The sequence below is a fragment of the Anguilla rostrata genome, chromosome 4 (assembly GCF_018555375.3).
Source record: "Anguilla rostrata isolate EN2019 chromosome 4, ASM1855537v3, whole genome shotgun sequence".
NCBI classification, from domain to species: Eukaryota; Metazoa; Chordata; class Actinopteri; order Anguilliformes; family Anguillidae; genus Anguilla; species Anguilla rostrata.
This window is the reverse complement of record NC_057936.1, coordinates 48,976,547-49,002,300: the sequence shown is the minus strand read 5'-3', so window position 1 is coordinate 49,002,300 and position 25,754 is coordinate 48,976,547. Positions and strand designations below refer to the sequence as shown.

Sequence of the window (25,754 nt, the reverse complement as noted above, 5' to 3'; positions counted from 1 at the left end):
GATCGATAGAACAAAGAATTTGAACAGTACATGTCTTTAAATCGCTGTTTAAAAGTCACTACTGTTTGCTCATAACTTACACATCATATATTTGTTTTTTAAAAAAGGTTCACATTTCAGTGGACAGACAGCACCATCTAGTGATTGAGAGAAACGATAACATATTCACATCCTCCTCCCCAATTCTTCACTTTTGATCAGTAACCTGTAATAATTAAATAATTAAGTAATAATTAAAAAGCAACCTTAGGACTCTTAGGACTTAGATTATATCCATCATATAGTAGCATAATCCTACTACACTAATCGGCCTAAACTACACTAACAGGCCAGGTATTGAAACTGATACTGAAGCCTGACATGGCTCAAATTTTGGTAAAACATGATAAACATATTTCTCAGAGGCAATGAGCAAAGAAAGTCTTTAAATACATACCTTGGTGTTCCTTTAGACTGGGCTATACCATAACATGAAAGATAAATAAAATTAACTATAAAATATGTTGAAAAAAGCAAGATGTGACCTATGGGAAATGTAAAAGACTATATTTTCTTTTATAACCATCCCGAGCTTACACATTTCCTTCAGATGCAAAGACCAGCATTAAAGTATAGCCATCCTGTCATTTGTAATCTTCAATCTGCCCTTTGGTCACTCTGTAGTTTTATTATGGAAATGAACACAACTCAATTATGCCATTTTTGTTGAGGAAAAGCAATTAGAATTGTATAATTACTACATATTTGTTCTTATACTACAGAATGTGTTTTAGCTATACCTAATCCATTACATCAAATGTTCCCATGACTGTTAAATCCGTGTTTGTTTATAGTCCCAAAAGAGAAAATAAGTCAAATAAATTCCTTGATATGTTGAGCTCCAATTAGCTTTTTTTGTTGTAGCAATGTAGTGTGAATGCAATTTCACATACTTTTGGAACTATTTGAGGATCTTCTACTTGTAGCCATATTAGACTGTAAATGTATATTAGCCTTGAAGAATCTAATTTCTCAAGTTATTACCAAATATGAAATGACAGATTTGTTTCCCTATAAAAATTATATAAAAATTGCATAATTATTTTTTTTTCCTATTACCTCATGTTTTTACTGCATTTGACATCTGTAACAGTAAATCACACAGCAGTCTTTCCAGTTAGTAAAATCTAGTACATTTGCTGTCAGTATAGTAACCATGGGAATACACCGTGCCAGCATAAGTTGAAGTGCAGCACCTTGGTAATACAGTTCTATGTATATTCAAAGTGATAATTACTTGGAGCACAAGAAGAGCTCTTCGGGGACTTTGAAACCATTTGAAAATATGCCTATGCATGACATGGAAATTAAATAGCATTAACCTCTGGAGCCTTTATATATCATAATTGTAAACATTGCAGATTTTTACCAAATAGCAAATGCATTATTCTTAAGATCTACATATAGCCAATATAAAACCAACCTTCAATTTACAAGGAACAAAGCAAACTTTATGATTATTTATAAATGAATACAACAGCAAGTTCTAATCTGTTTAGAAGTGCTACAAGCTATTTTCACCCCATCTAGTGTCCACATGAGAGAACTGCAATCCCAATCCAAAGAATTACACGGACTCGCTAGTTGCTCTCGATTGAAACTCCGCCCCCGCAAATGGTTGCCAGATTCTCTAACAACCTGGTCCTGCGTGGTTGTGTAGAACATAGTGAGGAGAACCTGTCTTGTTGCATGAAAAAATGTCAAGTGATGAGTCTTAGGTTGGACAAGTAATGATAATATTTTCATGTAGAAACTTTGCAATATATTGTAGGAATGCATTAGCCAGATCGCCCGAGAAGTGAATGTGCCAGGCTTGTCGCAGTGTTCGGTTTAACTTTCACAGCAACGGTAAACACAACGGTGAACTTTCACAGGTTATATGCCCCTCCTTCCTTTCAACAACTGCAGAACACAATTAGTTGGACAATTCAGCTGCCACAACCATAGACATATATACATAGACGCCGCTGGTACAGGCAATACTGGCCTGAAAACAAATAGAAATAAACGGGGGAGCTGCGGTTTTTCTGGATAAAAAGCACTATAACATTTTACAGTTTACAGTGTACATTTCTCAACCGATTTCAATGAGTCGTTTTTATATTCAAGGGTTGCATAAACTACATGTGATGCTGTTCTAACCGCAACTAGCCAACGTTAGCAAACAGTTGGTTTGGCTTACACAAATAGCCTAGCCCTAGAAGCAATAATTTAGCTAAATGGGCCTATAGCAAATGTTCATACATTAGGCTGTCGGGGTTCTATATTATTAGATAGTTCTTCTATAAACTAGCTTACCTGGTGAGACGGGTAGCTAACTCTACGTCACTTTTTGGCCCTCTTATCCCCCTCGATCTTTCTCCACTGACCAAAAGCAAGACCAATGTTCACGATCGTTTTCCCACAAGCTTTATCCTGACCAGAGGCTGATCCTGACGCTTCATGTCAGGGCTTCTTTGGTGTAGTCTTGTTTGAGTTTAGCTGGCTTGATGGTAGTCGTGCGCTTACTAACGTAGTCGTCCATTTGTTCACTGTAAATGCCAAACGGCTGCACATTTTATTAGTGACAAAAAGATTGGGCACGATACTGGCTCAGGAGCCTTGTTGGAGGCGGTAACCCAGAATCACACGTTACAGGGAGACTTACATAACATCATAAACAATATTTGAAATTTCAAATTGATAATCAATGTATTTTTTTTTTTTGGGGGGGGGATCAATACTTTAACTCCGAATCTTTCTGCTAGCTCTACTGATGCCTTTATTTTATTTTTGTATAAATGATTTTCAGGCTATACACAAAAAAGTAACAGTACTTTTATATGCAGTTTTCCCAACACATCACTAATATATCAATTCCTATTGGATTCTATAAAAAGCACTTGCATGTCTTGCCATATATTTGGAAATCTCTGAAACTCTACTGGAGGAATGGAACACCATTCTTCCAAAAGATATTCCCTCATTTGCTGTTATGATTGCCGTCGATTGGAGAGTGGCGTCTAACACGTTCGTCCAAAATCTCCCATAGGTGTTCAAATGTGTTGAGATCTGACTGCAAAGGTCATAGCAAACAATTTATATCATTTTCCTACTCATCAAACCATTCAGCAACCCTTCGTGCCATGTAGATGGGGACATTGTCATCCTGGAACAGACCACTCCCATCAGGATAGAAATGTTTCAACAAAGGATAAAGGTGATCACTTTGTATTGATTTCCTCTAATTGGACCCAAACCATGCAAGGAAAATGCCCTCCACAGCATAACAGAGCCACTGGACCCTCTCACTGTAGAGGTCAAGCATTCAGGCCTGTATTGTTCTCTTGGTGTACGCCACATATGCACTCACCCATTTGTTGAGAATATGGTGAAGGAAGACTCATCTGACTATCCAACTTTTCTCCCACATCTCTGTAGACCAATGCCTATGGTTTGTGCACCATTTAACTCTCAAATGTACATTTGTCTTTGTATTGAGGGGTTTATGCAGTGAAACCCTACTATAATATCCCTCTCTATGTAGTTGTCAACAGATGCTTGCTGACACAGTCTGATCACATCCTGCATTGACATTCTCAGTCAACTGAGGAAGAGTTGCTCTTTTGTTTTTTCCTTACATATTGCACTAATGGAGGATTATCACGGTCATGATTTTATCCATCTTTTTATTTTATGCATCTTTTTATTTTTCATTGTACAGCACTTTGTAGTCCCTCCAGGATTTCGCAGTTTTTTTTGTGATTGTTGCGATCAAAAATGTTTGATTTTGCAGCGGCTTTTCTCAAAAATTGCAATGCAATTTGCAAAGTTTTATGTGGTTTTTATTTTTTTTTGCTGTAAAATTGTGGCAAAAGCTGCAAGTCAAGGAAAAAAACTGCCATTTTTTTAATAACTACTACCTAATGAAGAAAGAGTCATATGTAATCACTTCCTATGATAATAAGCATACTGCACATCGCAGAAATAGGTGGAAATATTTTAATATTTAAACCCTGTCACTTCCTGTTCTGCCGTTCGTTTTGATGATGAGAGGGGAAGTTGAAGAGCCTTGCTAACTGTAAATGAGGAGGTATTTTAGTACAAAGTTTCCAAACTGACTTTTGGAGTAAACCAAGTTGTATGCAGTGATGGACGGTCTTTCCCAGCGGAGCAACAAGTAATGTTGCACAGGTCGAGCTACGCTATTCTTGCTAGATAGCAGTGTTGATAACAGAGATTGAGCGAAGGAACCGTCTGCCATCAAAGATATTGTTTCATCAGAGAACAAATTTATTCACAAAATGGATCACCATTCAACGTTATTGAAGACTCCTGTGACAGATTAATACTCATGATTACTTTCCCAAACCATTATGTCATGCACTTCTTTATGACCGCAGCAAGTACAGACGCATTTTGCTACGTATTTTTGGCTGGACTGCAACAGCGGGGCCAGCCCTACAAACGCGAATGTGTCAGTGACTGACTGGCTGAGTGATGAAGTTACACCATTGGTCGGCCAAGTTATGAAGTTACACCATTGGTCGGCCGGATCACGTATGTTAGGTACAGCCATATACTAGGTTTCAACCTGGTCTTGTTTTATATGCGTTAACGCATATATACGGCTCTTTATATGGCTCTGGATTTGGACATTTAATGCGGATAAATTGCAGGAATTTTGCAAAATTGCAAGCCCCCGCAAATATTGTGGAGTTTTGTTGAATTTGCATTAATTATTGCGATCGCAATTTCCTGGAGGGACTGACTTTGGTCAACTTCTCTTGTTTTTAAATGTGCTTTATAAATAAACCTGACTTGACTTGACATGAAATGTACCCTTTCAACCACAATTTCTGACCCTATTTACGGATTTTTTCCCATAGATCTAAATGCAGATATCACTTTAGTCACTGTTCCTATTGAAACACTAGCCAGTCCAGCGGTCTTACTGATTAAAGCCCCTGCCATTCGTGCCCCAATAATGAACCCTCTTTCAAAGTCACTTAGATCTTTTCCTCTTGCTAATTTGATCCAAACTCAAGGTCAACTAGGCCTGCTCAGCATTTTTAAACATGTCAACAGAGCATGATGGGATGTTAATTGTTTAATTGTATTATGCAGTACACCTACATGGAAGCATCTGCATTCATTATGTTTCTCCACTCATTTATTCAAGTTTTTCCTTTAATTTGTCACCTGTGGGTGTGCATATATATATATACACACACACACACACACACACAAACACATAATGTTTATATGGGTGTATTCACATGATCACCACTGCCTCACAAAGACCATGAAGTCAAAATGTGGTCACTGCTTATGAGTAAAATTAATTTACATCAGAATTGTTCTCAGTTCAAACAGGTCTGAAATTAAGCAGGTATTTATCTCTCTTTAAACGACTAGTAATTTCAGAGCTGCGATAAATGAATTAAGAATGATTACTATAATAAAGATGATGTGTTTACACGTATGGTTCAAAAGACAGTTTTCAAATGTTGTCCATACTGTGGCTGTATACAGCCAACAGGTGAGTAGACCTAAAGTTATCAGAATACATGCACATTCATACTTACTGCTTCCAATCACAAATATTGGCCCCCTTTTAAAAGGGAAGCCAACAAGTTCAGCTCCTAGAGTGCACGTTAGACAGTCCTGAGTCCTGAAGGTCTGAATAAGTACTGAATGACATCCACTATTAAAAAAAACAAAACAAAAACAAAAGCCAAATACATTTGCAATGATTCGTCCCTTAAACAATGCATATAAACAACATCAGTCAGTAGTGCAAATTCAAACACATTGAAAGTGTCCTGCTTCAATATGGTTTCCTTCCAAGGGCTGCCAGGATTTCCTGCCTCTCATCTGCTGTGGGCATGTCTGGCTTTACACCGCCTCTTCTCCGCGTTATCATTATTTCATGCTGAGCAGGAGAGAATCAGTTACTGAGCATAGTATACTCAGCATAGTATGTTACCTTACCCTTGTTAAAAGAAACATGTCTAGTTACATAAGTACCATGCCTCCCTTAATAAAAGCAACTTCATCAGGCACTTATCTGTGCCATTTTCCCTGAGCAAACTGGTCACACTGGCAGCAAACTTTTGCGTCAATATTTCTTAATATTTTTATTTTCTTATGACAGAATTATCATAATTATTTACAAAATTTACAATTCATCAGTGTTATCTTTAACAGCAGCTACTGCAGTATATATGTTCCAACTACAACAATTCTAAGCAACAATTGGTTTACTGGAAACGGTATATGTTTGCTCCAGGAATGAAAAAAGTAATGTCAAATTGGATTAAATATGCAATGCAATGCAATATGCAAAGACAGCAAACTCTCACCCAAAACTTTCTGCATTCTTTGTATCTTTGGAAATATGCTGTACACATCTCTTTATTGTAGCCATTGGCATCTAAACACTTCCGAGAACCATCGCTTTCCTACAAATAAAACAAAACAGAAAGAAATCAGTTCATTGTGAAGACAGCTGAAAACATAAGTGTCCCATGTGTCAATTTATGAGCATAAAAGTATTATTCCTAAAATCACTACACATCCATCCATTATCTAACCTGCTTATTCCTAGGCTGGGTTGCTAGCATGCACTGGGTGAGAGGCAGGAATACACCTTGAACAGGTCACCAATACATCACAGGGCACACACACCATTCATTCACTCACTCACTCATGCCCATGGGCAATTTAAACTCTCCAATGAGCCTAATCTGCATGTCATTGGACTGTGCTGCCCAATCACAAAACATTTAATACATAATTTTAGATGGTTAATTATTTACCTCAATGCATGGATTGCTATCATGGTCTCTAACTTTCCGGACATTTGAAGTCATCTTGTATGCATTACAGTCTGAAAATGTAAAAGGGCAGATCTTTAATTCATACAGTAGGCCATCATTTAAGCAGAAATTGTATGGTAGATGCCATCTAATTTAAAAGTTATGTCACAGGAAAATATAACAAATTTAACATGCTGTACACTAATCATTCATCAAAAACTGTCATCATTAACCATAGAATCCTTGAACACACAAATTGTCTATAGAAGGTGCCGTCACTTATTTGGCTATACACATAAGCTCGTAAGTGATAATAAATAAAAATAAAACCCTAATGCATGTGATTACTAGCAAGATCCATCAAACGTGCATGTTCCATTTTTTTTTTTATGTAGTCTTGCTTTGGATCAAAGCAGTTGTTTCTGAGACCAATAACTTGCCTTATTGGTACTCCATTGGTGACAGATTAAAAAAGGCAGAGTCAAAATAATATTTCATGTCCTTACTTTAAGGAAATGCATTACATTGTGCAGCAAATACCTAAATCTTTAATGATTAAAAAATGAATAAGATGCTTAATCATTTCATTTAAGGTTTTATAAGCCATCATAAGAACAAACTTGTGTCTTAATAGGGAAATGTATACATTTCAGAATAAGATTCAATACCACTTCAAGCTTCCAGTGTGATAAGTGTTTTAAGTAGCCTATAACTAAATGTAATAAATATGAATAGTCATATTCTTCAGTTGCACAATAAGTAATTATGATGTGTAGTGACAAAAAAAAAAGGCAGACATGATTTGAGAAAATATAACTCCTTTATTAAGATTGTTGTAAAGAGTACAAAAATGGTCCAATGCCACAGATTGTGTATATTCTACATTAACTACATATTAGAAATCCACCCTGAATAATTTGTAAGCTCCAACAAACATGACCTCCACTGCAGGTTTCTTTTGCACATTGTCTCTGTAAATCATGATGTTCAAAGAGACCTTGAAAAATTATTTAAGAGTCACTCGGGGATGACTGATTGAAAATTGAACTAATGTGGTTAAAGGAAAAGAAGACCATATTCTAGGCACAAGCCTAATAGGCATGACAAAATTATTGCTCTGGATGGAAGGGTAGAAGAGTGTGATTTGTGAACATTACTAGAGCTAGAGCTACCGTGTGCTCTGAATCACTGGCCACTTGGTTAAAATGTGTCACTTATGATTTCACATCCACACTGCTTCATCCACAACTATCCCAAGGATGCACGGCTCGTTTCCTTGGTAAGGTTGCGCCAAAACTTCAATCAACTGTGTCAGAGAAAGTAATATATTTTCCCATGATCTTATGCCAAAACACCTGTTAGTTTCATTCATTAATCGTTTAGTTTACATACTGGAGCCTGTAATTTTCATTAAAAAAATAGTTGTCCCTACAGTACACTTTCAGGCATAGGTTATTGTTGCAGACCACTGTTAAAACTCTTTAACAAGCAATGCTATCTGTCCATTAGTTAATTAACGTTAGCAAGCTTGTTTCTGTAGCAAACTAGTTTAGAAGGTCAGAATATTATCTGCACGTGATGATACAGAGCAGAGGCTACAAATCCATTAAAGGTAAAGTAGAGATAAAAAGTCACATAACCTACAAAAACTGATCACCGCAGGATCGTTCCTTCGCTGACAATCACCTGAAATAGAATGCACTTAGCTAGATAATTTGACCTATGCGTATGATGTTGTGCGACCATCGTATTACTCTGATCATGCACCGTCACCTCACCTTGACAAACTGAACTAATGTTCCGGGTAACTAGACATTTGGCTCGTTCGCATCTAGTGAAATATATCCACAAGCTTACTGTGCTATGTTTCAAATGTAGAGTTTGTTAGCTAGCTAAGATAGCTAACGATAATCTTGATATCCTACAGTTGTTAACTGCACGCGCTAACTGACTTTTCAACGTCACGTTGAGGACACTGGTGATTTTAGGTAACGTAAACTGTATGGCTGAAGTCATGCCTGCTAAGCGTCACGCTAGCATGCCAGCTAGCCTTCGTGAGACATTGTTGTGCATAGGCCTACTTTGTAGACGCAAAGTAATTTAATTTTAGAAATGACTTTCCACATTTTCCCAGAACCACATTCGCACGACAGGATACGAACTGGCTTGATTACAATTATTCACTAAACTCGCCGCACACTTACATTGCCGCTTACTCAGTCGTACCAATCTTGCATATTCACGTTCAAGCCAGTTGGGACGTCATTTACCAACACTGAACAACCAAACATTCACAAATGAACGCCTTTGAATAATAGAAAGTTATACTGGCCAACCACTGTACCACAATAAATAAGATTGGCGGTCGTGAAGTTAATTGACACTCAATGCAGCCAATAGAAATATTAAAACAAATATAATAGCCCACCTTTCGTTAAACATAAAATAATAACTACTTAATTGTGATTGACAATAGCGTTAGCAAGTCAGACTTTCCTTCTGTAAAAAATGGGACCAATGATGATGCAAGAATGCTAAAATGGCAGGTTCTTACGCAAATAGAAAATAAGAGGTGGGAGGTACTTTCAATAGGCGTGGTCAAGGCAAAGTTTGGTTTAACCGCAGCGCATACAATGGCTGCTGGAAAGAGGGGAAAGCAAACAATTTTCAGGCCCGCCGCGTCCAGCAAAAAATATGAGAAAAAAATTATTAAAAATTCGGAAAATAGTTGAAAGTCAAGAAAAAGACCGTAGAAAGGATGTTAAGGCTCCCGCGGTAAGTTTGGCGTAAATTAAGTAAATTGTTACTTCCTTCTTGAATTAAAATATCGGGGTTATTCAAATTATGGGAGAGGGGTGAGCAGGGAAAAAAAGTTTGCGTTAATCAGCCCCCTGTTTGGGACCTCAGAGAAAGCCAAAGGAAGACATAAATATGAAGAAATTTTAAATAAATTGTGTTAAAAGTTAGTGTCATATCACGTCGCACGCCAATTCATGTCAACCATCATAGGGAATCAGTAGTGCAATAAAAAGTTGCAAAAAAGTTTTGGAAAGATAGTTAGCTTAAGTTTTTTTCTCTCCTGAATATAATAACAACACTGCTGACATCCGAACGGGGAACACAAATCAAACTGATTTTGGAAAATGATTTTAAATGCACGTTGCCTTCACCCTACTTCAGTTTTGACATATGTGTACAGAAATAAATGTGTATACATGCGCCTGTCGATAGTAGAAAGTTGGCATTTTCCTGTCTGCGTTTAAAAATGAAATATAATGAATGCCATTTAATTTGAATTTAATTTACAAATAGATAGTCGATCAAAGCTGGTTATATGGGAAGAAATGTTAGAGTACTTTCAGAAGTTGTAGTGCAGCAATGGGAAAGCTAGCTAAACAGATTAGTGACGAATAAGAGAAGTTGCTTGTCAATATCATAAACAACCAAAATGGAGGGAGAACTGAAGGGAAACTAATTATGCTATGCTAAACATTTCCTTAGAGATGCATTCTCTTCGATTATTTATCTATGAACACCATTATTAACTTAAGCTGTTGAAATGTAAAATATTGCCTGTAATGATAATGCCTTGTTTCCATCAAGATCAATATCTTCAAACCTTTTATATTGCAACAATTCACCCATTGGCCGTGCACGGCAGAAATCAAAGAAAGAATTGCAAGGCTGTGTTTGGAGATCTTATTTTGTTTTGATGGGACTTGTTTCATAAGTGGTTAGCTCTCTGTAGCCTGTAGCCCATGCATGTTCTTCGCTTGATAAACTTGCTGTTTTCTTTTGAAACGCTTAGTATGCTATTCTTGGTGATTGATCAGTTTCTTTACATTTATGTACACTTGTGTATAGTGGAAGGATGCTCCATTTTTGCAGTTCAAATGCTGTTTTCTATGTACGTTGAATATGAATGTTAAGTAATCAAAAATTTAAGGACAGTAGCCAAAGCATGGCATAACACCATGCATGTGTCGAGTTGCTCTGTTTTTGAGCGTGCTTTTTCGCAACCAGTGCATACTTTTTAAAATCTCGACTACAGTTTATGCATGCAGTAATATGTTTAATGCTTAAATTTCATGTTTGATGCCATGAGAATCAATCTATAGCTGTTTTGAATACTTTGAAGTACTGCCGATGTTGGTTTCACGTGGGAACGAGGAGTTTGGCATCTTAAAGAGACAGTAGCATTATTATGGCTGCAGTGTTTCTGCTCCTTCGCTTATTTTTGGATTCACTATGTTGTTATACTGGGGTATTCTTTGAATTCCTTGATACTGAACCAAAAAATGTAACCGCGTTTCCATCATGTATATTTGCACAAGCTAGTCTAGATATAAATGTAGGTTACGCGACAATATCGTTATGTCAGTGCTGTCTAAAACCCTTAAGATGTAGCCTACGTTTAAATGTTTTCAGAATATTTGCAATGTTTTGACATGATGGTCGATTTCATGTTTGTTTTTTTTTGTTGTTTTTTTCTGCATGCATTGGTATACAGGTTACTCTTCTGTTTTCTTTTGTATGATTCGTTGTTTGTTATGGATTAGCCTAAATGGTTGTACATGTTTTAAAATACGTTGGAGAATAGTAGTCATTAAAACACTATTTACCCAGTCCTCGCTTTCACAATTGTCAATATGTGATCAAAGTAATTATTTCATTAACAAAATTAATTCCATATTGATGGGCTCTAGCGTCTTGCTGATTGGGACAGAGTTTTATGGTTTTTAGATTTGGGAGACATGTAATTCAACAGCTTTTGTGCCTTACTAGAGAGTATTTAATGAGATGGAGCTGTCTAAGTTTCTCAAGTTCTTAACAAGAATTGCTGTTTGTGTTTCAATCAGTTGGATATTATATTTAGAGACAACTCAATTAAAGGCACAGTGAATCTTTGTGTAAGTTCTGGAATCAGGCAAGTTGTGAAAGTAGCTTTTAAATAGTATTTAGATTATTACTCTGGTATTATTAGTATGTTAATAATATGTTGTACGATTTAATGCATGTGGCATTTCAACATCGGCTATCTTGTTTCTCCTTTACCAAGAAACAGTAAAGAAGTTGTCATGTAAATAAATGCTTGGTCATTATAACCGTCTTGAGTATTTTCAAATGTTTGTCATTTTACAATTAGTTTTTTGTTGGATGTTTCTGACAGATGTTTAAAACATTGCAATGTGATTACATGTGGTGTCATTAAAATGACTGTCCTAGCTTGATCTGATACTGGATGCTGAAGTTAGGGATTAATCTACAAGCAACAGTGCTTGTATTTGAGAGCTTCTGTGATCTATGATTCAAGTGTTGGCTACTTAAAATTAACATTTCATCTGAACAACTTGAAGCACATTAAAAATTACACAAAGCGATTATCTCAGTGTGATCTTTAGCTTTAGATTATATTTATCATGTCTATTTTTCCAACATATTTAGCAACATTTTTATGGACTGAAGCTGGTTTTGTTACTTTTTTTTAAAGCATCTTGTCTTGTGTGTCTTGCATGGATTAATCAAATTGTTTCAAGAAATTAAATGATTTGGAGATTAAAATAAATTTGGCAAATAAATATAGGCATGTTCACAGATACTAAAGACAAAAACACACATTAAAGTCATTTGTTTCTTTAACATGACTGCAGTTAGGAAAACCTTTCACTGACAGGTTGATGTGCTTAATTCTGCAGAAATATATATAAAATCATTATCTGCCCCAGCTTTCTGTGGGATTAGGCAGATGAGTCTCAGAGTTATGTTTCAAAGTTATTGTATCCTGTGACAAACAAGATTAGTTTTTCCATTTTTTGTATGTTTGTAATAATTAAAATCAAATTTAGTCTTAAAGTTAATAACATTAACTTAGTATAGCAGATTATAAGACTGAAAGAAGGCATACTATTCATGTGTATGCTTTACAAAAGAAAGTAGGCTATATAAAATATTTTAGATAAATACATAGCAATTAATAGATCCAAATAAGTAAAATCTAAAAGGTTTGTAGTATTCTTAGAAATGTGTAGGGAAATGACAATTTTATTGGAGAGATTCTCTGTGTTTTTAATGATTATTTTCTTATTCACGTTGTTCACCATACTTTCAAATAATATTCAGTGTAGTATTTGTAAAACGATACAGTATTTATGTGCAGTACCTTATATTTTTTTCTGCATGTATTCTGTAAGATAATAAATTGTTTACAAAGCTTTTCATGTCCACAATCCATTTATTCAACTTTGTGGAGACGATCTTGATTAAGTCATTATTTCTGTTTGAATATCTTTCTTTCAAATCCAAATGGTGTATTAGTTGTATATCTTTACACTGAAATTGATTATGTTTTTATACCAATTTATACATTTAATTTGCATCAGAATTATGTAGTGAGTTCCATTTTACATAAACCTATTTTCAGTGTATTAAGTTTAACTAATGTACGGTTAAACTTAACTCCACTTAAGTAATTTCTGGTAACCTGAACTCTGCTTTGACACAAATCATTAATAACTTAATTGCAATAAATTCAAACATTTCCCTTGAAACTTTTGAAAATTATTTTATTTAAATCTGTTTGTATTGAGAATGTAAAATAATTGTGGAAAGTGCTCTGTGGCTATACAGAAATGTACTGAGACTGAAGTTCTGAAACCATTTATTTTCCAAGTTGCAACCGTTGAATTATGTTTATAGACCTATTGTGAAGAATGTAGAAAATATAGAACTACAATTAGAATAATTAGAACTAATTAAAATAACCAGACTCAAGTTTTTTTATTCATTTTTATACATGAATAATATGTTTTTCTTTTTTACATGTACAATGGTTAAGAATCTTTTGGGATAGGAGCTTTTAATTCCAAACATACAGTGCAAATCCTGGCTTTTGCTTTCAGTTTTTGCCACTTTTTTATAAATCAGTGACTTCTGTATAAATTTATATAGAACCTTTCTTAAACGTTATGAATAGGTCCAGTCATCCCAAATTTGTAGCTTTCATATCCGTATGTATTTTACTACAATAAAATAATTTGAATGAAATTGCGAGACAATTGGGAAGTACAGTGAATTGCATCTGCCAATACAAACCTCTGATTCCATAATTCGAGTTACAATGAATGCAAGGAAAGTACAGCCAAGGGAGACATGATAAATAATTTTATACTATGAAGGCATGGAAGATCTGGTGCTGAGTTGGGTTCATGAAGCAAGGGATCTCAAGATTTATCCATTTTATCCAGCTCTAACAATCATATTTTTCATGTATACATCCTGAAGGATGCTAGTTCCATCAAAAGGAGATATGCATGGCTTGTTCATTTAAAGAGCCTTGCATGTTGTTTGCCAGGGACCTTCATAGAGAAAGGTATTCATCTGCAAGTCACATTCCATTAATTAGGAAGATTTTAAGTTAAATGGGATTAATATGATAGTTATCACAAATGGAAGAAATTATTCTCCCCTCCTTATCTGTGGCCACTTTAGTAAGTTAAAAGCTGGATTTGAAATTAAAATTTGTAACCATTGAAACCAAATGGGAACCTGAATTGACATACACAGACATAAAAATATATTAAATAAGTACAGGGATAAGCTTGATTAACATGGGATGAGTATGATATGAAAGCTGTTCTCTACTAGTAGGGAGGATTTAATGATGCCACTTTTCCAAAATGTACATTGAAGTCTGTAAGTATTTGGACAGTGACACAATATTTGTTGTTTTAGCTCCCTAGTTCTGCATGTTGAATTTGAATTAAAACAATGCATGTGAGGTTGAAGTGAATGTCAGCTTTAATTTGAGGGTATTTACATCTAAACTGTGTGATCCATGTAGGAATAACCCCTTTTATACATAGTCACCCACCATTTTGAGCGACCAACAGTAATTGGATAATTGGCTGCTCAGCTGTTTCTTGGCCAGCTGTGTGTCATTGCATCATTAGATCATGTACAAGTAAAACAGCAAAAGGTCTAGAGTTGTTAAAATAGCAAAAGGTCTAGGTGTGGCATTTGCATTTGGAGTCTGTTGCTATTGTTTCTCAACATGAACATGACTTGTCAATTCCAGTAAAGCAGCACATAAAAAAAACATAATAAATCGATCGGAGGCATAGCCAAACCAATGCGTGTGTCAAAATCAACTATTTGTAACATTGATAAGAAGCAAGAACTCATTGCTGAGCTCAGCTGCAGCAAACAACCTGGTAGTCCACAGAAGGCCACTGTAGTGGATGATCAAAGAATACTTATAAGTCGTGAGGAAAAACCTATTTTTGTCCATCAAGCAGGACACTCTTCAGGATGTAGGCAAACTACACAAGAATAACAGCAGATGGTGAAAAATGGAACAAGTGTCATGGCTAGGGCGTGTAAGGCTGCCACTTGTCACACTGCTAAAGCAACCAGGGGGTTTTTCAGGGCCAAAAGAATTATTGACTGGCCAGTCACTCAACCTGAATCCAATTGAACCATGCATTTTTCTTGCTAAAGATGAGACTGAAGGCAAAACGCCCCAAAAAACAAATAGGAACGGAATAGGACTGCTGTACAGGCCTGGCAGAGCATCACCAGGGAAGATACCCAGCATCTGGTGATATCTATGGCTCACAGACTTCAGGCAGTCGTCGAATGTAAATTATTAGCAACCAAGCTATAAATGTCACTGCTTTATTTAAGATTATGTCCAATTTATCACTTTTGGTCCCCTAAAATGGGTTGGGATCTATGTCATTTCTATATGGATCACCTGATATGGATGTAAATACCCTGAAATGAAAACAGTCCAAGCCAATGTTCTGGAATACAAAGCCAAAACAAAAATTGCATCAATGTCCAAATGTTTACAGGCTCCAATGTACATTTTTCATAATGTTCTTTTGCATCCACAGGGTTTCATATATGGTTTGTCTGTAGGTTGAATATGTTTTTATTTTATTTAGTGTAAAAATAGTAAGCATACACTAGATTGGGTATTTCTGTAGTGGTACTTCTTTTAACAGAATTAATTACAGTGACCTTGGTATGGAATTGTGGTTCCAGATATCCTTGACTTTTCCAGCTATCCACATTTTGAAGCCATGGCCTTCAGCCTGTATTCTTGAGTCTTGAAGTTTTGATTCACTTGGTAGGATTTGGTCTCAAGAAATACAGGCGTGATTGCACTATAAGCAGATCATAAGTCTAGATTCCTTCCCGGTACAAACCTTCATAACAGTTTTTTGTTTTGTTTTTCTTAGATTCTCAACCATGGGAAGTATTATGGTCTTGTCATCTTCAAGTATATTTAGATGAGCACATCAAAGAAGAGTGACTTTTTCTTCCATCAGGTGTGCTTTGACATATGCTAAGTAATTTCATATTAGTTATCATTTAGATGTGGCTACACTAAGGAGGTATTTCTTGAAGATACTATCTTGGCAAAGGCTACAATGTCTGAGTAGCTTCAGTCCAGAGAGAGATAAGTTTTGGAGGGCTGGGCTGTATTACTGGCTGTCTCTGCACCAACAGTGCATTACAAAAGTAACTGTGATGTCTGCTTTGGAATGGCAGATGCCTCTTTCATTGCTGTAGATTTAACTACTGAACTACAGAACGATCAGTGATGAGATCATTTAATTGTTGTTGTTTTGATTGTTCATCTATTCATTTAAATTTCTCTCTCTCTCTCTCTTCTAGGTCTCTCTGTGCTCACAGTGTTGATCACATGAAACTGGAGAGTGTTCCCAAAGCACAAACATTTACGATATCTGGGCAGAACATAATTGTCCAACTTGTAGGCCTGCCTTAGGCTGCAATGGCCACGGTAATACCTGGGGATTTAGAAGAAGTTAAGGATACCCAGAGGGTCCTGTCAGCAACAGGGAAGCGTAAGAGAAGTGAAGGCAAGCCCAGGAAAAATTTCCCCTGCCAGCTGTGTGAGAAGGCCTTTAACAGTGTTGAGAAATTGAAGGTCCACTCTTACTCACACACCGGCGAGCGCCCGTACCGGTGTACACACCAAGACTGCAGCAAGGCCTTTGTTTCTAAATACAAGCTGCTAAGGTATTGCATTCTCTTTCGGGCTTAGCTATAGTAGCTGAAGCTTGACAAGCATTTGTACAGTGAAAACACCATAAACCTACAAGCTTTTTGTGTTCAGTGAGCTGCACATTTGTTGTAATCAAATTAATGAGTTCAATGTATGTCAGCAGAATTGGAGTAAGATGCTATTTTAAACTCATCCTTGGCATCAAAAATATTAGAGGATGTTAGGCATTTTATGCTAATTTAAGCATTTTGGAGTCAGTGAATAGTATTAATTGAAAGCTTAAAAATAATTTATATACTGAACTGTTGATGCTCCATTTCTTTTAATGCCTCCATATTTGATATATTGAAAAGATGATGTAAAAGGGTATTACTTTTTAGCATTTTTGTCTTATAGCTTAAATTTGTTAAGGAAAGACATGACAGCATTTGCTGTTATTTGGTTTCAGTAACTCCACATTATATTTCTATTTTTTTAAAGAATAAATGGATACATTGCTCAAAACCAATTGCTTACAGATTATATCTATGTTTAAAGGCATATGGCTACTCATTCTCCAGAGAAAACCCACAAGTGTAATTATTGTGAGAAAATGTTCCATCGCAAGGACCACCTAAAGAATCACCTTCACACACATGATCCAAACAAAGAGGCGTTCACCTGTGAAGAATGCGGCAAGAACTACAACACAAAGCTGGGCTTCAAGCGCCACCTGGCCTTACACGCTGCCAACAATGGCGACCTCACCTGCAAGGTCTGCCAGCAGACGTTTGCCAGCACTGGCGTGCTACTGGAGCACCTGAAGACTCACGCTGGGAAGTCTTCAGGTGGGACCAAAGAGAAGAAGCACCAGTGCGAGCACTGCGACCGCCGCTTCTACACCCGCAAGGACGTTCGAAGGCACATGGTCGTGCACACTGGGAGGAAGGACTTCCTCTGCCAGTACTGCGCACAGAGGTTTGGCCGCAAGGACCATCTCACCCGACACATGAAGAAAAGCCACACGCAAGAACTACTAAAAGTCAAAACGGAGCCCATGGATCTTTTGGACCCGTTCTCCTGTAACATAACTGTGCCAGTCAAAGACGAATTGCATTCGATGATGTCAATATCTTCCAGTGAGCTTGCCTCCAAGCCATTTGCCAATACTTTGCAGCTGAACATCTTCAACACCCAGATCCAGTCCATGCAGAGCAGTGGACCTACACACCAAATGGTCTCCACGACCCTGCCTTTAGGGATGACCTGTCCCCTAGACATGGACTCGACTGTCCACCCCTCCCACCAATTCTCTTTAAAATACCAGCTTGGTTCTACCTCGTATGCTCTTTCCATGCCGGAAAAAGAACAGCCATTAAAGGGAGAAATAGAAAGCTATCTAATGGAACTACAAAGCAATATGCCGTCCTCATCAGAGGACACACCGATCACTGCTTCAAAACTAGATTTAGAGCCCCAAGTAGGTCTTGACGAGACGTCGGAGGATGTCTCTCTCCCAAAAATCTCGGGCGTTGCCTCGGCCAGTGAATCCCTTCACTCCTCCTCCTTAGACTTCTCCCAGCTGTTTAACTTCCTCCCTTTGAATGGGCCCCCATACAGCCAGTCTGTTCCAGGGGGAGGCCTTGGAATCGGCTACGCCCAAGAGGAAGCACTCTCTCTCCCTCAGCTCCCTCCACAGTCCCAGGAGCCCCAGGACCCAGGAAGTGGGGTGTGTGTCAGCCCCCTCCACGGGCTGTCCTCATCGTTCGCATCCAACCTAAACTCCACGACCACCCTGCCTCGCTTTCATCAAGCTTTTCAGTAACAGTCTGAGGCTCTGCCACAAAATGTATGTATCTGCCAAATTTTTTGAAGCCAGTAACATATTCCGTCTACACAAATGTACATCACACATATTACGTATATGTATGTGTATTCACATATATATACAGAAACATACCTATTTATATTTAAATGTCTGTAAACATATATTGATATTTGGATATCTATGTCAATATATATCTAAATATGTATTGATACATATAGGGATAAATTGTTCAAAACTAACAGGAGTGTGGTTTGGCTCTACCACATAACACAACCCATAGATATTGTTTAATATTTTCCTTTCAGTTCAGTATTAAATTTAATAATCATTTGCGGCTACCACGATCACTTTCATAAAAAGGACACACCTGTTAAGATATGACTCCTACAATCAAATTTTTTTTATTTTTTTTGTTAAATAGGATTTTGGATTTGGAGAGGTATGTTTAAATAGTTATATTTAGGAATGCGGTTGCAGTGATATTTTAGCACAACTCAACCTCCCTACCTTATAGCAGTTTGTTTAGTATGTAGATTTTTTTAAACAATGTTTTCAGATAGCACTTTGAACTTGTAGTGGATCTCTAAATCCCATTACATCTGTTGATTTTAAATGTTGTAGGTAAAAGATAAGCTTTTAAAAACCATGAGGTACTGAAAAGAGTAAGCCCCATGTGATGTTAACATTTGCTAGGCCTCTTCAAAACCAAAACCAACCAAAAAATGTATTTAAGAGCCAAGTAGAATGTTCTGTTTTGTCTGATTTGTTTTATTTGATGCTGCTGCTCCATACCCTCTCAAACACTTAAAATACGACACTAAGTAAAGATATTGTTGCTCTGCTTACTTTCAATACGTATAAAGGGACTAGACATAACTTTAAAAAGTTAAAAAAGGCAAAAACTCTCGTTTTACAGCACTGCAAGTACAAGTAGTGTTTTTTGGGTGGACCATCTATATTCAACAGGGAATTAGTCACGACTGAGCTCTTAAGCATGGGGGAATTTCCCTTTGATCATTGAATCAGGTGTGCTGCAGATTTTGCCATTGGAATTTAAGGAAGTGACCTGTATTGAAGTCAGGACGGCTGCCATTAATCAATATATACAAGTGTATTCACGTATTCAGTGTGAAGAAGGTAGGCCCATCCCCTTGCAGGAAACCATAATATTTTGCTAGTCCGATATGTTTTCGAAATAAGCGGTTGTTGGCAAATATCTGGACTCTATAAATCATGTTTGTGTATGCATTTTTTTTTGTGAGCGTGTATATGTTAATTTACATCTTTGTTTGTTTTTAGCTGAAGGTTTTAAATGTGCAGTGGAGTTGTGATTTATCCCACTTAAACATTTTTCTGGGAGAATGTGCAGGAGGTTGCAAAAATGTGGTTTGGCCTGTCTACAGCTATTATTTTACTCTGTATTAGTTCTTACCTGTGTGAGTGTTTGTGTGAATGAAGGAAATTTGTGCTTGCATATGCATAAATGGTGATGATGAAGTTGGCTTATTGTTATAATGTATGTCTATAAAGTGTGATGTTTGGGTAAGATAATTATCGCAGCTATGAGAAGTGGCAGTCCTTAGATTTTGTCACTTGACTACTGCAGTAAGAGAGGGAGATGTCACGGCATTAACTCATAAATAGTTTAATCATTGAATTACTGGAATGAAATGAATGTTGTGATATGGCTAAAATAAGGCGATCTACTGTGAAAACACCATGCCGTTATTGTTTACCTGATCTTACGCTGGCAAAACACCATTTTACGTATATAAGGCTGTAGAGGGAAAAGGGTATATGGGGGAGGGGGGGGGGGTGGGCTGATGTGATGTTATAGATTACAATAAATACAAAGATGTCAGACATCTATGTATTAAAATATGAGCATAAAAGCACTTTTATATTTTAAGATTTTATATTTTTTAAACATTATACAAATTGTTTGTATTGACTTAATGTAACAAAGAATGTTAACTGTAATTCTCTATGCTTCTATATTATAATATCTATCTGTAAATTGAATTGGGCTACCCAGAAGGTTGATTCTCTATGGTTTGGGTCATCCATGACTCCAGACTGCCAATTATCAGTTATTCCTGTGAAGAATAGCAAAGCTCTGATTGGCATGCCACCGTGAAACAGTAAGATCCTGTATTGCTAGAATGATAACCCATCATCACCACAGATTCATTGCTTAAAGGAGGCTCTGACTTGCGTATAATAAAAAGGCCAACTTTATGATCATTGGATACAGCAGTGCTGTTAATTACAAATTGCTCAGTGACCGAAATGCTAACTGGTCTTGTTTTCTGTCAAGGTATCTTAACCAAAAATGACCAGGTTTGATGGCAGAATGGCAGAGAGAGAGGTTTTGCTAAATAAGGGGGGGGGGACATGGAGTGTTGTCAGTCGTTCCTTGTTGCATTCTGTCCCAGCTTAATTAGTATTTAATTTTTGTACCTTGTCCCAATCTTAAAATATAACTTTTTTCATGAATTATACAACTTTTGTCTAAGCTTATCAGTTTAGATGTTAAATGAAAAAGAAGACTGCCTTTACTGTTTAATTTTTTCAGGATTAACATAAAGGCATGAGCATTGAAGAGCCCCCATATTTCTAAAATAAGATGCACAGTTGGTAGAGTGTAATATGGGATGAGGATATGACCATGTATATAGATCTTTTTTGTAAGAAAGTCACATGGCCAGAAAAAAAGGAGAAATATGTTAGGTATATTGTATAGTGTATGCTTTATTTATCAGGTAGTTGCTCTGATATCAACAGTCAAATCCCTGCAAATTATGAAAAATGAAGATAGACATTTTAATATGTTCTAACAAGTGTTCAGGATCACAATCTATATCTGTGGTCACTTACAGGGTTTTGTATTTTGTATATTCAATTTATCCTAACTAGAATATAAGGACTTTCAACAGGCACTGAAAAATGCATTTTTTTATTCTAATGGATAATTACATCTACTTTCAAACATAAAATACTGCTTGATTAAGAAACAAATGTCATTCCAGTGCTTTTCTGTGCAAGATACTGTAACTGAGGAATGTTGTAGAACAGATTCTGCCATCTGACAGTTTTAATGAAACTATGAGGTCAAACTGGTTAACTGAGTTTTTCTGAGGATTGATCACCTTGAATTTACTGTAATGCTAGAGAAATTAGTACATTTGTCAAAACATACTTCTGAATGAACACTAAATCATAGAGCACTGTCTGTGTGCATATGTGTGTGTGTGTGTGTGTGTGTGTGTGTGTGTGTCTGTGCGAATGCTTGTGAATCTTTGTGATTCTATTGCTACAGCACCTCAGAATATGTGTTGCCTGTAGAATTGCATTTTTATTATCAAAAATACTGTGCAAGAAACTTGCTACTTTGAATGAATACAGTGGAATCTTTTTCTTTTTTGTGATTGGTCCAAATTCAACTTGTCATAGAATTCTGTTTTTCAAAAAGCATTGACAACTCTTTTACAAAACCCTTTGATGTTGTACACAGTCTCTCTAAATGTTTAGCTTCTGTAGTTTGAATTTGGTACTCATAGTTCATTGTTTTGTGGTGCAGTCTTTTCCCTTAGTTCTGTTTATGCTGTTTGCCAGTGTCCAATGGCCTCATACAGTATAAAGGGAGACTGTTTTGTACATTGTCTGTAAAGGAAGGACCTCAGACACAACTCTGAACCTCATTCACTTCAGTGTAGTGCCACCAATCAAAAGCAATCGGTTTGTGCTTCTAGCATTTTTACCCAAGTACAAGAATTTGGCAAAAAGGTTTTTCCCCCAAACTTTACCTTTTAAAAGCTCATTTTCTATCTTTCCATCATCTTGGAACCATGAATTATATCTGTACACATATACTAACATGTTGAAAGCCTGTTATTCTGTATATTCCATGTAATTTGCATATTTCAATTTGTATTCCTATAAATGTTATTTGGAAACCGCAAATTAAGTTTTCACTCCATTAGTCTTGATATATAGAACATGTACAGTATGTATATGTGTATTCATGTAATTTGTGAATGTGTACATCCCAAGATTTTCCATGATCATTATCCCAAAGGAAAAACACTACCTGTGATGTTTCCATGAAAGAAAATTCCTTATCTTTGTGTGTACTATCGGCTACAGATTCTCTTATTGTCTATTTTATTCTAGGCTTTGAGTGTTTCCGTCACCTTTTGTGAAAATCTACTACAAATGGTTTATAAATGGTATGGATGTTGGTTTAATTATGATAATTATAATTTGCAGTCAGTGGGTGATATTCCTCTGATCAGTTGATTGTCGCTTGTCCCTCCCTCCTATATGCTCTGTTATTTCTTAATGCAGGAAAACACCATGAAGAATTCCCCACACTATTTTTTGTCATCCCTAATTATATTATTTTTGGGAGATAGTTTTCAAAAAATATCATGAGCCACATTTTGTGTCATAGGAAGGTATTGAATGTCTGTTCTTTTTCTTTGATATTGGGTTGGAAATGTGCTATATCTTGAAGGTATGTGGTTTTATTAAAATGCTTGGTTAGCCTCTATATAGGGCATATTTGAATTATAGCACTTTCTGAGATTGAATGCCTTTGTGAGTTTTCTCATGAACATTTGTATTGTTAAAGAACCTTTATTATAAATGGTATGTGCCTGTAGATGTCATATTTAGCTCTTTAGAGAAAATGTTAACATGTATATACAATGCTAAAAGTTTCTATTTTTACAGGTACAGTTTTTACAGTGTTTTTACTATCAGTGTCATTTTTGCTTTACTTGCACAAAACTTCTGTGTCTCTCCCTTAAGGGTATTAAGTTAATGGAAGTTTTTTTTTTTTTTTTTACTTTGCCATTGTCTACAATTGTGAACACAACATTCCTTGGGATGTACAATATTTAAGACAAAACAGTTTTGCTGTTTGTAATGGCATATTCTTTAAATTTCACATCTTGCACCACCTTATTTTTTAAGTCAATTTTCATGTTTGTGACTAAACACATTTGCAGTCCTTCAGTCCGTTGAATGACCAGCTTCATACTTTCCATGTGCTGCATTGATGTATGTATTGAATGTAGTACAGAAGCTATTTTCTGGCAATATTCTTACTGATATTTCACTTAAAACATATTGCCACATTTTACCATTATCATTGTCATTGCATCTCTGCTTATTTAAGGATTTTGCATTATATTCTTGAAATATATATTCAGCGCATATCTTCCCAGAGCAAATGGGTTTATGAATTGCAATAGTGTATTTGCATTTCCATGACCTGATTGGTTTGTATAGTAGTTATTGTACCCTAATCTAAAATTGTCTGCATTCCAAAACACAAAGTGAAATATGCCATTAATATTAACATTTTACTCCAAAAGTGAAAATATTTATCATAAATTGTAACTATATCAACTTTAAGGTCAGAGCGGTTCACATTTATGAAAATCCAGTTTCATTTCATTTTGTAGAGGATGATGGCTTCTGGAATTTGTAATCCTTTGGTGAGAGACACAGACCTTTAGCAATTCATGTCAACTTTCAATATAAGCTTCAGTGGTACAAGAGAACCATATTGAATGTGTATGTTAGAAACACTCCTGCAATATTTTGGTATTGGATCAAGCTGCTAATGTATTTTTCAGAAAGCTCCTTATGGTGCTACAGACCTCTTTTTTTCTTGTTCATTTTAGGGGGCCAAGCACCACAGGTGCATTGGCACCCTATTGTTTTTGTTTGTTTTGTGTGTGTATTTTTTTTTGTTTGTTTGTTTGTTATGTTTTTACAAAATATCAATTTAAGCTGAATGGACAGAGATTGTGCTTAGTCGTATCATATATTTTTGTACTGTGACTTGTGTGGTCTTTTATGGACTTATCTGTAATATCACAAGATGATCTGGTGCACTTGAGACAGTGTCTGTACCTATAGATACCCGCTGTCAGAAACGTGGGGACGATTAATTGAATTCTCCATAAAGTGCAGTTTTCAGGAGGGAATGAGATGGGGCTACTTTGGTTGAATGCCTTCAGCATGACTGAAATGGAAACAGTTGAAGTTGGTGAAACAGCTCTCCACTGTTGGAAATTATTGTGAGTTACAGAGCAATGGATTTGTTCAGAGGGAAACTGCATTCCAGCTGTGTCATCGTTTGTTCCTTTCATCACATTTCAGTAATGCCATCCTGTGATTGTTGGACTCATGTTGCTAATCATGTATATTTTACTTAAATGTATTTTACAAACTACTGTTGTATTTGTATAAATATAGACAAAATAATTCATATATCCGTGTATAAGCTGTGTAAAATAGAAATGCTGCAGCTTTCATCAACTTCCTAACATTTACATCATCCAAAGAGACAGATTATTTATTGTCTGGCAAATAACATGATTTTTTGTTTGTTTGTTTTTTTCCCCCATACTACTTTGCTGCTATTAAACAATAGAGCTGCAGTTTACAGCCTACAGTGTTATTACTGTGTAAACAGTATATGAAAAGTTCAATAAACATACAAGAAGGACTCAGTTCATGTGATGACAAATCTGGCTCCATTAACCCTTTGTGTATGTGGGTACATGAGTTATTTACATCTGCACCTAAGGTTAATAATTATCTGAAAAGTTTCTGTATGGGAAATTTATACTTACCGGTCATTTTATATTTTAATAAGGTGATGGTCAAATATTTAACAGTGAAACGCATTTGTGTGTAAATCACTGTTGCAATTATTTTACTTAAAAATGCAGGCATGAAATGTCATTATGACATACTTTAAAAAGCATGGGCCTCTAAGACATGACAAGTTTTGTTTTATTATTGGAATAGTATCTAAATGGGTTTTTTAAAGTTAAAAATATTTTGCAAATATTCCAAACTATGAAAACTATAAGGTAGCTGTATTATTTAATGTTTTTGAAAAATAGGTGACATACCTGAAACAGATTAGAGGGCAGTCCATACATATCTGGCCTGTGACACAATTTTTGTTGTTTTCGCAGAAAGACGCAGAGTAAAATTATTGCTTTTCCTCAAAAAAATTGAGTTTGAAAAATTTTAAAATGGCTATTAATTT

The 25,754-nt window shown here is 36.1% G+C and overlaps 2 protein-coding genes across 3 annotated transcripts; one reads left to right on the top strand and one right to left on the bottom strand.

Annotated features, from left to right (window-relative positions):
• Window positions 1-5,115: 5,115 nt before the first annotated feature.
• Window positions 5,116-9,191, bottom strand: chchd7 (coiled-coil-helix-coiled-coil-helix domain containing 7). Its single transcript, XM_064332935.1, has 4 exons — window positions 9,044-9,191; window positions 6,840-6,910; window positions 6,384-6,482; window positions 5,116-5,953 (listed from the first exon to the last, which is right to left on the bottom strand). Exons 2-4 carry the CDS (start codon window positions 6,891-6,893, stop codon window positions 5,849-5,851), a joined length of 258 nt encoding a protein of 85 aa, XP_064189005.1. The 5' UTR covers window positions 6,894-6,910; window positions 9,044-9,191; the 3' UTR covers window positions 5,116-5,848.
• A 291-nt stretch (window positions 9,192-9,482) lies between these two features.
• On the top strand, window positions 9,483-25,223 carry plag1 (pleiomorphic adenoma gene 1). 2 transcript variants are annotated; one of them, XM_064332933.1, is made up of 4 exons: window positions 9,483-9,614; window positions 16,082-16,171; window positions 16,521-16,886; window positions 17,410-25,223. In XM_064332933.1, exons 3-4 carry the CDS (start codon window positions 16,639-16,641, stop codon window positions 18,674-18,676), a joined length of 1,515 nt encoding a protein of 504 aa, XP_064189003.1. In that variant the 5' UTR covers window positions 9,483-9,614; window positions 16,082-16,171; window positions 16,521-16,638; the 3' UTR covers window positions 18,677-25,223. The 2 variants fall into 2 exon arrangements, with proteins under 2 accessions (XP_064189003.1, XP_064189004.1); XM_064332934.1 differs by lacking the exon at window positions 16,082-16,171.
• Window positions 25,224-25,754: the final 531 nt, after the last annotated feature.